At 34.8% G+C, this 12,428-nt stretch overlaps 1 protein-coding gene across 1 annotated transcript; it reads left to right on the forward strand.

The window, feature by feature from the left end:
* The first annotated feature begins 281 nt into the window (after positions 1-281).
* On the forward strand, positions 282-6,314 carry LOC134262606 (galactokinase-like). The gene is made up of 7 exons (XM_062744989.1): positions 282-590; positions 1,062-1,251; positions 1,704-1,962; positions 2,160-2,341; positions 2,635-2,785; positions 3,045-3,207; positions 6,206-6,314. The coding sequence occupies exons 1-7, from the start codon at positions 417-419 to the stop codon at positions 6,278-6,280; spliced, it is 1,194 nt and encodes a 397-aa protein (XP_062600973.1). The 5' UTR covers positions 282-416; the 3' UTR covers positions 6,281-6,314.
* Positions 6,315-12,428: the final 6,114 nt, after the last annotated feature.

Here is a 12,428-nt window from a genome sequence, read left to right on the forward strand (position 1 = left end):
GTCATTGTGACCTACTTATGGTTTTTTTTTTTATAGCTTTATTAAAATATCTTCAGTTATAATTGGCTAAGAATCATCAAACTTTGTCAGTTGATGCAACTTGGCTCTTAGAATACTTAGGGTTAGAGGCTTCAAATAGAAGTGATAGGTTAATTGTACAATTTATAAGAAGAGCGATTCAAGGCCCTTGGGCCTCTTGTTCTTAGTCAATAATGCTCAGGTGAGCGATGTGGCCAATGGGCCTCTTGTTATTGTTTTTAAGAATGGAAGAATTAGAAGGACACAGGTCTGACAGGACATTGACATGGCATGAACATGTGCTAATGCACATGACATGATAACCTAGAGAAATTATCTAACGACCAACACGTCCGTTATCTTTTGAGCGACCCTGTAACTTTTCTATTATTGAAAGCATGGAGGTCACAGGAGCTACACAGATACCCGCCATCTCAGAACTTGCAGCAAAGGCAAAAAAGGCCTTTGTTGACAAATTTGGGTGTGAACCACAATGTGCAGCTTATGCCCCGGGGAGGGTCAACCTCATCGGGGAACACACCGACTACAACGAGGGATTTGTTTTCCCCATGGTTTGTGCATTATTTCATCATCATATCTATCATGCATGACGCGTCATCATTTTACTTCAGGTAAAAAATATTTTTTTTTTATTTCAAAACCTGAGAACTTAGTATTTTCATATCAATAAGCTGATGAAACATGAATGAACATAGAGATCTGTAATAGTGAACACAAAACTCAAAAGCTTCCTTGACAGGTATTTAATGCGGGACTCGGAATATATGAGAAATATTCTATTTATAAAACTTTAAAATAAAAAGACATATTTGTGTAGTAGTTTCGGAACTGTTTTTTATGAATGTAAATTGGGAACTGTTCATCGGACTCCATAAAACGAGCTCATAAAACGGTAAAAACGGGCTTGTGTTTGATTTACTTTCATTGGTTGGATTTGTCACACCTCTTGATTCTACAGGGTCTATCAAAAGTATGATACATACGTGATCCAGATTTTCATCGTCCTTTGATTGCAATTTCAGGCACTTCCACAAGTAACTGTTTTCGTTGGAAGAAAGTCAGAAGGGAATGTCTGCCGTGTTCTTACTCTTGCCGATTCGGTTGATGCCCCTAATTATGTGGAATTCCCAGTCCCTTCAGCTGAGACGCCCTTAAAGCCTGGCACACCAAAGTGGGCAAACTATGTCAAAGGGGTTGTGGCAAATTACAAAGGTTTGTCAATTCATATTCTATCAAAGACCAAAGTCTCGAAAGTATGTATAGGCCAATTGTGATATTCATTTAACTGTAACCATGGTTACAGGTATAAAATTACCCGTTAATTAATATGCTTTGTACTATAATATCATACTTAAAACCAAATTCGCTAGACAAGGGTTTCCGATCCAAAATATATCTGCTGTAGAGAAAATTTCAGATCGGTAACCCTTGGCTAGCAAAGATGACTTGCAATTATAAATTAAAAGAATGTTTTGGGTCATTTACTAATATTAAAGCTTATTTGTTGATAATTTAATTAATTGCTTTCAATTTCTGCTTACTTCATCACCTCCTCATGTTAGCATTTTTGGTTGATGGAAGTTTGCACAAAGATAAAAGTCTTTCCCACATTTCAGGAAAGATAAAAACAGTCCTCCTACTGAAAGAGAATTTTTTTATTCCAGGAAATGTTGTCCCATTTGATGCGGTTGTGATTTCCTCAGTACCTCTAGGAGGGGGCGTGTCTAGCTCCGCCTCCCTAGAAGTAGCCACCTATACCTTTCTGGACGTCCTCACTAATGGTGGAGCAGACGTATCTAAGAAAGACAAGGCTCTGGCTTGTCAGAAGGCAGAGCATGAGTTTGCAGGGATGCCCTGTGGAATTATGGACCAGTTTATTTCTGTCATGGGACAAGAGGGTCATGCTCTACTTATAGATTGCAGGTAAAGATGGAGGTTTTCAGTAGGCCCTGTAACCTTGAAACAAGGACAAAATCATTTGTACAGTTACAGATTTGTACAGCTCAAATGTTTTCCCATCCAAAACCTACAAAGTTGCACAGCAAAAATGCCTTAAAATGAAATTGTCAATTAAATTGGCAAAAATAAACAAGTAAAAAGTCATTTTATTTCTTGTATAGGTCAATGGAGGGTCAACTGGTTCCCATGAATGACCCAAATGTGGTTGTCTTGGTAACCAATTCCAATGTCAAGCATGAATTAACGGGCTCGGAATATCCAACCAGGAAGAAGCAGTGTGAAGTGGCGGCCCAGCTGATGGGAAAGAAAAGCCTTAGGGAGGCCACCATGAAGGATTTAGAAGGCATGAGATCAAATCTAGCTTACTCTTTCCAATTGATTTTGAAGAATAAGTGCTTTATTTTGATATCAAAATTAGTATTTTTCTATGTGATTGAGCAGCAAATGATGGGGTGTGATATTTATTGAAAGAAATAATTTTTACAGAAATTTTCTTTTTAAGTTTGACCTTTAAATGAACTTTCAGAAAGGGTTCCCTCTCTAGAAGACTGTTTTGTGGTCTAAAATAGCAAATTTCTGTTCCTTTTAAATGTTCAGTCAATAGCTCCTAACAAAAATGAACAATTTATCTTTTAGAAATGAAAAGTAAACTCGATGATGTGACGTATAAGAGAGCACGTCATGTAATAGGGGAGATAATTCGCACAGAAGAGGCAGCTAAATGTTTGGAGCTCGGAGATTACAACAGATTTGGAAAACTCATGGTGGAGAGTCACAATGCATTGCAGTAAAAATTCAATGATTTTCTTTTACAACTTCTATATCAAATCATCTTTGCTATTAAAAATAAGAACATAATTTGATATATTTGCTCACAGCAACGAACTAATCTAGGTTCTCATCTTGGCACTTTTAAATTCAGTTACACAGGAAGGAAAGTTGATCCTATGAATTTTTTTTACAAGGAGGTTTTTTTAACCGCTTGTAAGTTTTGTCATTACACATCTAAGATCATTGTAATATTTCTTTTTTTTTGTTTATTACAGAGATGACTACGAGGTATCTTGTCCAGAGCTAGACGAGCTGGTTTCAGCAGCGATGGAGGTAGATGGGGTGTATGGATCCAGAATGACTGGGGGTGGATTCGGGGGGTGCACCGTTACTCTGCTGAAGAAGGAGGCAGTGGAGAAGGCCATCCAGCATATACAGGTCAGTGAAGGGAGGGTACTGGCAAAAAGTAAGACAAGGATTCATACCCCCTCCCTTTCAGGGGAGTTGTGGGTACATCCCCTTAACTTTTGGATTATCTCTTAATTTGATCAGTGTTTCGAGGTTCTATTTCACATATGCTTAATAAATTATCTGTTGAAATTCAAATCTCAAAATCATATGGATCAAAGATCAAAGCAGCATCATGTTTCAATGTTGAATATCTTGAGTTGATTCATCTAAGTTATTCATTTTCACTTGCTCAATGCTTAAGGTAGGAAGGAAAATCCTGTTACGTAACTGCTAAGTCAAAGTGAAGGTCACTGAAAACTGTGCCTGCAAATGATTTATGTTATTTTCTCACAGTATTTTAAATATTATTAAAAATAATACAACATTCATATCAATTTAAAGGTGAAAAGTTTAAGGTCAAGGCCATCTTTATTAGGCAACTTCTACATGATTTCAGAGCCTTACTGGTTCGTAAAATCCACCTGTGACGTCATTCTTTTGTTTGAGCGCTCCATTACTTTTAAGGAATGGAGAGTTGCAAATTACATTGAAAACGGAATTCGTTATGGTCTTATTCTCCTTTCCGTGCCTCTTCCAAGGAAAGAACTTAGAAAATTTTAGAGAAGAGTTTTAGAAAATTGTAAAGGTTAGTTTTACATTAAGAAAATTAGATCACCAATGATGAGAATCGAATCCGGTACCCTCACCATAGCAATCCGATGCTCATTTCACTGAGCTAACGAAGCTGTTGAGAAACATGGGTTTAGATTAACTTCAGTACACTTTTTATAGTTTTATTTCTATATCATATATAAATAATAATATTGATATGTAAACAGTATTTACAATGTATCATATAAATATTCTTTATTATGTATTAACAAACAATAAAAACAAGCATTCAGAAAGGCGGATTTTACGCCGGTTAATATACTCGTAGCGCTCCATTCCTTAAAAGTAATGGGCCTCGGCCCCTTCGGGGCCTCGGCTCCATTACTTTTAAGGAATGGAGCGCTACTCGTACATTAACCCTTACTTAATGTGTTCTGTCAAATAATGTCCCATATTTAGCCATGCACTTGCTAGCATTGTCTTAGTTTATCAATCTAAAACATTCAACAGTCATGTCTGTTTCATTGTGGATGAATTATGAATGATGACTAATGTAAACAATTCCAATTCTTTGCACAATAGGGGTTTTGACTGAACTTATATATATTTTCTAAAATTAAGGATTGTGTTCTTTTTAACTTTTCCTTTTAAGCATTGAAAATTAAAGTTGTGTTATTATGCCCACAAGTACAGAATAATGCTGTATTTTTTTAGCTCTACTGGTCAGAGACCAGAAGAGCTTATGCGATAGTAAGGTGTCCGTCGTCCGTCCGTCTGTCTGTAAACAATTTTTCAAAACGCTATTCCTCCTACAGTTTTGGTCTGATTTTAATATTACTTGGCACACAAGTAGACTACACTAAGATACATTAAATAGTGAATCGGTTTTTGATTTCGATGAACGGTGTTGCCATGGTTACTAAAAATAGAATTTTCTGTGAAATTCCTTTAAAACGCTACTGTTTCTACAGTTTTGATCTGATTTCAATATAACTTGGCACACAAGTAATCTACACTAAGATACATAAAATAGTGCATCGGTTTTTGATTTCGATGAACGGTGTTGCCATAATTACTAAAAATAGAATTTTCTGTGAAATTCTTTCAAAACCTACTCCTTCTACAGTTTTGTTCCGATTTCAATATTACTTGGCACACAAGTAGACTACACTAAGATACATAAGATAGCGCATCGGTTTTTGATTTCATTGAATGTGTTGCCATGGTTACTAAAAATAGAATTTTCTTTAAAATTTCTTTAAAACGCTACTCCTTCAACAGTTTTGGTCTGATTTCAATATTATTTGGCACACAAGTAGACTACACCAAGATACATAAAATAGTGCATCGTTTTTTTTATTTCAATGAAATGTGTTGCCATGGTTACTAAAAATAGAATTTTCTGTGAAATTCCTTTAAAACACTACTCCTTCTACAGTTTTGGTCTGATTTCAATATTATTTGGCACACAAGTAGACTACAATAAGATACATAAAATAGTACATCGGTTTTCGATTTGATGAACAGTGTTGCCATTGTTACTAAAAATAGAAATGTCTGTGAAATTCCCTTTAAAAAGCTACTCCTTCTATAGTTTTGGTCTGATGGCAATGGCTTCTTTTCTCATCCTTTGTTTTAAGTACAAACCAGTAGAGCTACAGTCTCGACAGAGACTTCTGGTTTCTTGAATAATCCTACTTAATTGTAAATAATAAAGTACATTTTACTCAACAAAAAGGAATTTAAAAATTGAACCAAATTATGAGGATAGTAATTTTTGAGAATTTTTTTTCAATTTCTTTTAATTAACAGATAGTGCACATATTTATCAAATTATCAAATGAATATCTTCCATTGAATTGAATTTAGTTAACCAAAGATATGAGAAAAAGAATGTGATTTGTCTTATGGTATTAATTATCTAGCCTGAGGCCGCAAGATTCAGAGCTTAAATTTTCCATAATGTTATCTGTCAAACTGGTCACCGTACCAGTAAAACTACGGTACATGTATTTCATGAAAGGTACATGTATGCCACATCTTATGTGTTATATTCATTATACTTGTACTTTTTTCTTAATAGATTTGATTAACAATTCAAATTTTCTTTTAAAAATTCATTCACGTCTAGGAACAATTTTAAAATAATAAATGAAATTGATAATAAAATAATAAATGAATTAATTTGAAGTTCTTCTTCATTAATCATAATTAACTTTGTAATTCACTGCTATATTTAGATGATGTGTAGAAATTTTATGCCACATACAATCCTTGCTTGTGTTTTATTCATATAATACATGTAACTAGCACGTAAAAAAAAAATGCATGAAGAATTGTTATTTTAAATTTGTGTCTATCTGCGACCTTTCAGAAGCGCTACAGTCAGACGGCGACATTCTATGTGTGTCCCCCAGCATCGGGAGCTGCCCCCCTGTCCCTAGCCTGAGGTCACTCTGTGTTCTGTAGCTGGAGATTCCATCGTTCAATTTGGGATTACTTTGTTATGCTAGCCAAAGTGTATTGATTTCTACAACTTCTTGTGATTAATATATACTGAATCTCATGTGTAAAATAGTAGGTTTTATTTATATAGTATAGTACATGTATATAGAATGAATATTAGTATCTTGAACACAGATATCTCAAATACCATGGATATTTCAAAGTGATGTGAAAGTCCCAACCATTAATTCTTGAAGTATTTTACCCCCGATAGGCTGATACATGTATATGTAATACTCAAATATCTTGGAAGTTTTTCTTGGTCCCATTGAGTTTGAGATAGGGTTTGACTGTATACTGATATGTACTGGTACATGTAACTTTATTAATTTAGATTCAACTATCTGAGTAACAATGTTTGACATGATTTATCCTGCAGTGACTTTATATAAAATGTACAAAAGATAACTTCGATTCAAAAATATTTAAACGGTCTAATTTTCATTGAAATAAGTACTGGCAAATTTTTATTGTATCTATGTGTGAACAAATACATGTACTTCAGAATCTGTATTTATTTACAAATTCTTACGGATGTTAAAAAACAATTTACGTAACTTAGTGTTATAAATATAGTAGCTAGTTTTCTGCATAATGGTTTTCCACACAATATGTCTGTCTTTCATTTTATTGTTAACAAATATTCCAGATGTTAAGAATCTCTTAATTAATGAGTACATTTTAGAATGTGTTACATTTTGTAGAAGTGTAGATTGTATTTGAGGGAACCTGTATTTTGGCTGGGCAATAAAAGTATGCAAAATATGTGTGATCGTGTGAAGTGATGACATGTAATGAATAGGGGAAGGTCATATGCTTTGAGGACAGTAAAGAATAACTGAAACTAGTGCTAATTGTAACGGGGACCGTAACAGATGTTCCCCAAACGCTCCCCAACTCCCTTTTGGTGCCATATTCCCTGTAAGCTTCATTAAATAGGACAAAATCTATGCATTTGAGACTTTAACAACGTCAAGTTCATTCAAATTTTAGCATTGCAAGCGTGCGCATGTGAATGCATGTGCGTAATGACCATATCATCTTGTCTACACAATCTATATGTTTTTTTTATACTAAATATTAAAGTATTTAAACCAAAAGTATAAAAAAAAAAAATACGCTCATTCAAGTGTATTTTTCATTTATCTAATTTCATGTGCACGCACGTGCATACATGAGCATGGTAACCATATCTTCTTGTAGAAGTCCTTTACATCTATCTATGTTCTAAATCCCATCCTGTTTGGTTGAAAACCAAGGGAGTTATAGCTATTTAAAGTTTAAGCCAATCAGATTGCAGCACACGTGCATGCACGTGTTTTCATGATAATTGCTATATATCATGTTGTCGGATATCTGAATGCATGGCTATGTTCAAAATTTCATAGGATTTCGTCGAAAAACAAGAAAGATATAGAGACTTTAGTTTCAGCCAATCAGAGCGAAGAGCACGTGCATGCGCATGAGATCTTGCGTTTTTGATCATGTCACCTTGTCTACGCTACTAATATATCCTTACACTATAAATTTCAAAAGATTTCATCAAAAAGTAGAAAAGTTACGGCTATATCCATTATATTGGTCATTTCACATGTTGCACGTGCGCGTTCTTGCAAGCACGTGCGGGCAAAATCGCATGTTGACAATGTCATCTTATCTACATTTATAATATGTCTATATATTCTAAATATCAAAGCATTACATCAAAAAAAGTAAAAGATACGGCAATTTCAAGTATATTGGTCATTTCACATGTTGCACGTGCGCGCTCTTGCAAGCACGTGCGCGCAAAATGACCTTCGTTCCGCAAATCTACATAACATGCCTACTTATCCTAAAAAGGTTTCCCCTTAATTGGATGTGTACTTGACAAGATCATTCGCGGACAAATTTTCCCAAGAAGAAAAATAATAATAACTAGAAACGAAACTCGTTGCGAGCAACGAGAGGTCTTCCGTCTGATTCAGAAAAAAAAAAAAAAACAACGTAAAATCAAACTGAAAAAGTGATTTTAAAAATCGGAAACACGGGGGATCGAACCCGGGTCGCCAGCGTGAAAATCCATTGCGTTACCCATTAAACCTTTGGGAACCCAATTCAAATTTAATATTCCAGCATCGCGAGATTGCTTTTTTTGATTCCAACTTATATTACATTTTTTAAAATTCAGTTTGGAATTGTAAAATGACAGGCAGCTTGCCAAACTCTGCTCAAGATGATCACATCGGAGTTTGTTACTTGAGTTTTAACAGTAATTCTTAGGATAGATAATCTATTAGTGATGAACAGATGATACTGTTTTCTTTTCTTTTTTTTTGATATGTATTTAACTTTTTATTCCATGCAACTCCATATACAGGCATGCCAATGTTATATATTTTGTGCACTATTGTGCACTGCACACTCCATTTGTCTACTACTTAAGTCGGGTCATGATACTTTATTTCGTGCCAAGCGTCACAAGTAGCTCTTAACGCTATTCCTTTGAAATGTTTGATCTATTTGATGGATGTGATAGCTTCAATGAAAATTAGAAATGTATGTTCTTATAACCGGAGTTTCGAGCGTTAGAAAGTATATTTTTCACATTATACAAATATAATATCGTATACGGCCAAGTAACACTAAAGCTGTAAATTCGCTAAGATTTTCCATGAATTTTGTATCCTGTTTACCCCCAAAGTGGAGATGAGTTACACGTTCATGAAAAAACTGGAATGTTACACTGAAACAAAAAATCGCTCGCCCTCCGACGGTCAAGGAATCTGATACTATTTATGTTCAATAACTTGCATTTATTACAAGAATATTTATAAAACCTTTAATAAACAATCTTTTAAAAAAAATGTTTTTCTTATTTTTGTCTTTTCTATTCATTTAATATGTCACCAACCTGCGTGGAAAAATAAACAGAAGTCAAGTAATACTTCAGAAACATAGTGAATATTAAGTCAGGCAAGTTTCTTGAAAAGCTATTACTTATAACCATGGTTTAGGATAAGTTTTCCCTGGTGCAAAACAAAAGATTGTTGTCATCGTATTTCCACTTGTAGTCATGTTGTATTCTACTTTGAGATGCAGACAAAAGCAATTTCAATGGACGTTTGAGGAAACCTCATACAAAAACAATACCCAGTGCAACGTAATTTCGATGTAGCAATCTAAAGAATACCTTACATTTTATAAATCTTTTTGGTAGAAGTTTCGTTCATCTAAACGCTCAGCTGACCTTCTAGAACCCGACTTGCTTAATGGCGGAGTTCACGGAGATGCCCCGCCATCTTGGACACGCTTCAGATTTTTAAATGCGAATATCTAGTGTGTGGATTGATCAATTCTAAAATAAATTATATATTAGGCCTTTCCAGAAGGGTCTCCATTAATATTAATTATATCAAAGAAAAATATTGAAAAACAAAAAAAGTTGAAAAAGTGCACATTTTGAATTCACTTCCTGTAGCGACCGGAAGTACTGACGACGCAAACGAAGGCAAAATTGCACATTTATAACTCATGGTCTATCATCTCTAACAAGTCTCCAGTTAATATCTTGAGCCGTTTTCGAGAACATTCGAAGACAAAATTGCATTTTAAAATCAGGAAATTGCCCATAACTTGGCACTGGTTAAGAATTTTCCAACAAACGGAATTTTATATAAAATTCATATAATGACCTATAGTTCCTGAAATTTTCAATGAAATCCACTGAATAATTTACGAGAAATCGCCTGCACAAAATTTGGTCAGAAGAAAAAAGAATAATAATAATAATAATAATAAGAAACAATAGAATCACTATAAGGTCTTCCGTGAAGACGGAAGACCTTAACTAGAGCAAAGCTCGTTGCAAAGCAACGAGTAGGTCTTCCGTCATGTTTGACCGGAAGTGGCTTTCATTTTTAACAGAAATGAGAAATAACGTCCAAAAAGGGTTTGATTCCTCTAAATCCATGTTAATTATTGCAAAAATAAGCCATTTTCTGTTACTTCCGGTTTGACCGGAAGTGACGCCGACTGACGGAAAATTAATTATAATGTTCGTAGAGAGATATGTTACCAGAAAACTTGTCAAGAACGGCAAAAATACGCGTTTTCCGACTACTTCCGGTTTGACCGGAAGTGACGACGCAGGACGTATTTTGACGACTTCAATAGATTAAGCTTGACATTTTGAACAATTTTGCTTCTTTGATATATCACAAATTCTCAATACTTTTTGAGATATAAAGGAAAAACTTTCGGCCCCTCCAGGCCCCTGATTTAAGGGGCCAGCCCTTTTTTCGAGATGTCATTTGAAAGATCTTGAAATTCTACACCTTTTTTGTTCTACATGCTTTAACAAAATATTTCTATGTAAAAAGTTATTGTTGAAAAAGTGCTTAAAATTTTGAAATTCTTGATAGGACTATTTTCGGGCCATAGCGAGCGTCGGCGCTTCGTACTTCCGGTAGTTGTGATATACTTAGTGCACTTCTCCAAAAGTTGCTCTAGCATCACTGAAAATTTCAAGCTTCTGTGTTAAGTGCTTTTTGAGAAAACTGCCGGACAAAATGACCCTCTAAAAATCACTAAATCGCAGAAAACTCCGAACCGGAAGTGACGTCATCAAAATTAAAAAATATATATCTAGATTTTTTGATGTTCTATCAGACCTGAAAGTTTCATGAAAATCGATCGAGCCGTTCTCGAGAAATCGCGCGTACAAAATCGGTAAGAAAAAAAAACAATAATAATAAAAATAGTGGAAAAGAAACCTAAGAAAAACAATAAGGTCTTCCGCTGAAGACGGAAGACCTTAACTAGAGCAAAGCTCGTTGCAAAGCAACGAGTAGGTCTTCCGTCCGGTTTTGACCGGAAGTTCCGGAAGTGACATCAACACAAGAAAGCAATGAGCTAAGTTGTCTCCAGTGACTTTATAATTTCAATTTGCATCAAAACCTTCAAAATAAGCTATTTTTGGCTACTTCCGGTTTGACCGGAAGTGACGACGACGGACGGAAAATTATTTTTTATGCTACCAGAGACATATATTATCCAAAAACTTGTCTAGAACGGCAAAAATACGTGTTTTCCGACTACTTCCGGTTTGGCCGGAAGTGACGACGCCGGACGTATTTTGACGACCCCATTAGATAAAGCTTGACATTTTGAACAACTTTGCTTCTTTGATGTATTACAAATTCTCAATACTTTTTGAGATATAAAGAAAAAACTTTCGACCCCTCTAGGCCCTTAATTTTAGGGACCAGCCCTTTTTTTGAGATATCATTTGAAAGATCTTGGAATTCTACACTTCTTTTGTTCTATATGTTTAATCAAATTATTTCCAGGTAAAAAGATATCGTAGAAAAGGTGTTAAAATTATGAAATTCGCAATATGTCATTTTTCGGGTCACAGCGAGCGCCAACGTGCGGCACTTCCTATAAAAATGAAATACCTTACGCATATCTATAGACTTAGGACTATCATGCCTGAAAGTTTCATGATTCTATCTAGAACCATTTCTTAGAAAGTCTGCGGACAACCTGACCCTTCAAAAATCCTAAAATCGGCAATATCTCCGAACCGGAAGTGACGTCATCAAATCCAAAAAATATGTATCAGGTTCAAGTAATGTTACATAAGTCCTGAAAGTTTCATTAAAATCCATCAAGCTGTTTTCGAGAAATCGCGTGCACAAAATCGGTAAGAAAAAAAAGAATAATAATATAGAAGAAAAAAAGTGAAAAAGAAACCGAAGAATAACAAGAAGGTCTTCCGCTGAAGACGGAAGACCTTAATAAGAAACAGAGTAAAAACAATATGTTCCCCAACTTCGTTTGGGGAACATAACTACTAGCTTACCTGGGTTTGAGGATTGTATATGTCAATAGTTGAAAGGAAAATTAGTTTTTTTTCCTAAGTTAGCTCCGGAACTGTAGCTCTCCGAAAAAAAATATTTTGATACCGGAGAGCTACAGTGCCACCCAAATAATATGTTAGGAAGAACACACAGTTAGTAATATTTTGAGATGACAATTTAAAAACAGAGAGAAATAAATTGAGAAGCATTGCACTTTTTCATGCGCAATAAATTTGTTTTTTTCAATGG

The sequence above is a fragment of the Saccostrea cucullata genome, unplaced genomic scaffold, assembly GCF_032062105.1.
Source record: "Saccostrea cucullata isolate Sc308-1 unplaced genomic scaffold, CSIRO_AGI_Scuc_v1 ctg11968, whole genome shotgun sequence".
In the NCBI taxonomy this organism is placed as follows: domain Eukaryota; kingdom Metazoa; phylum Mollusca; class Bivalvia; order Ostreida; family Ostreidae; genus Saccostrea; species Saccostrea cuccullata.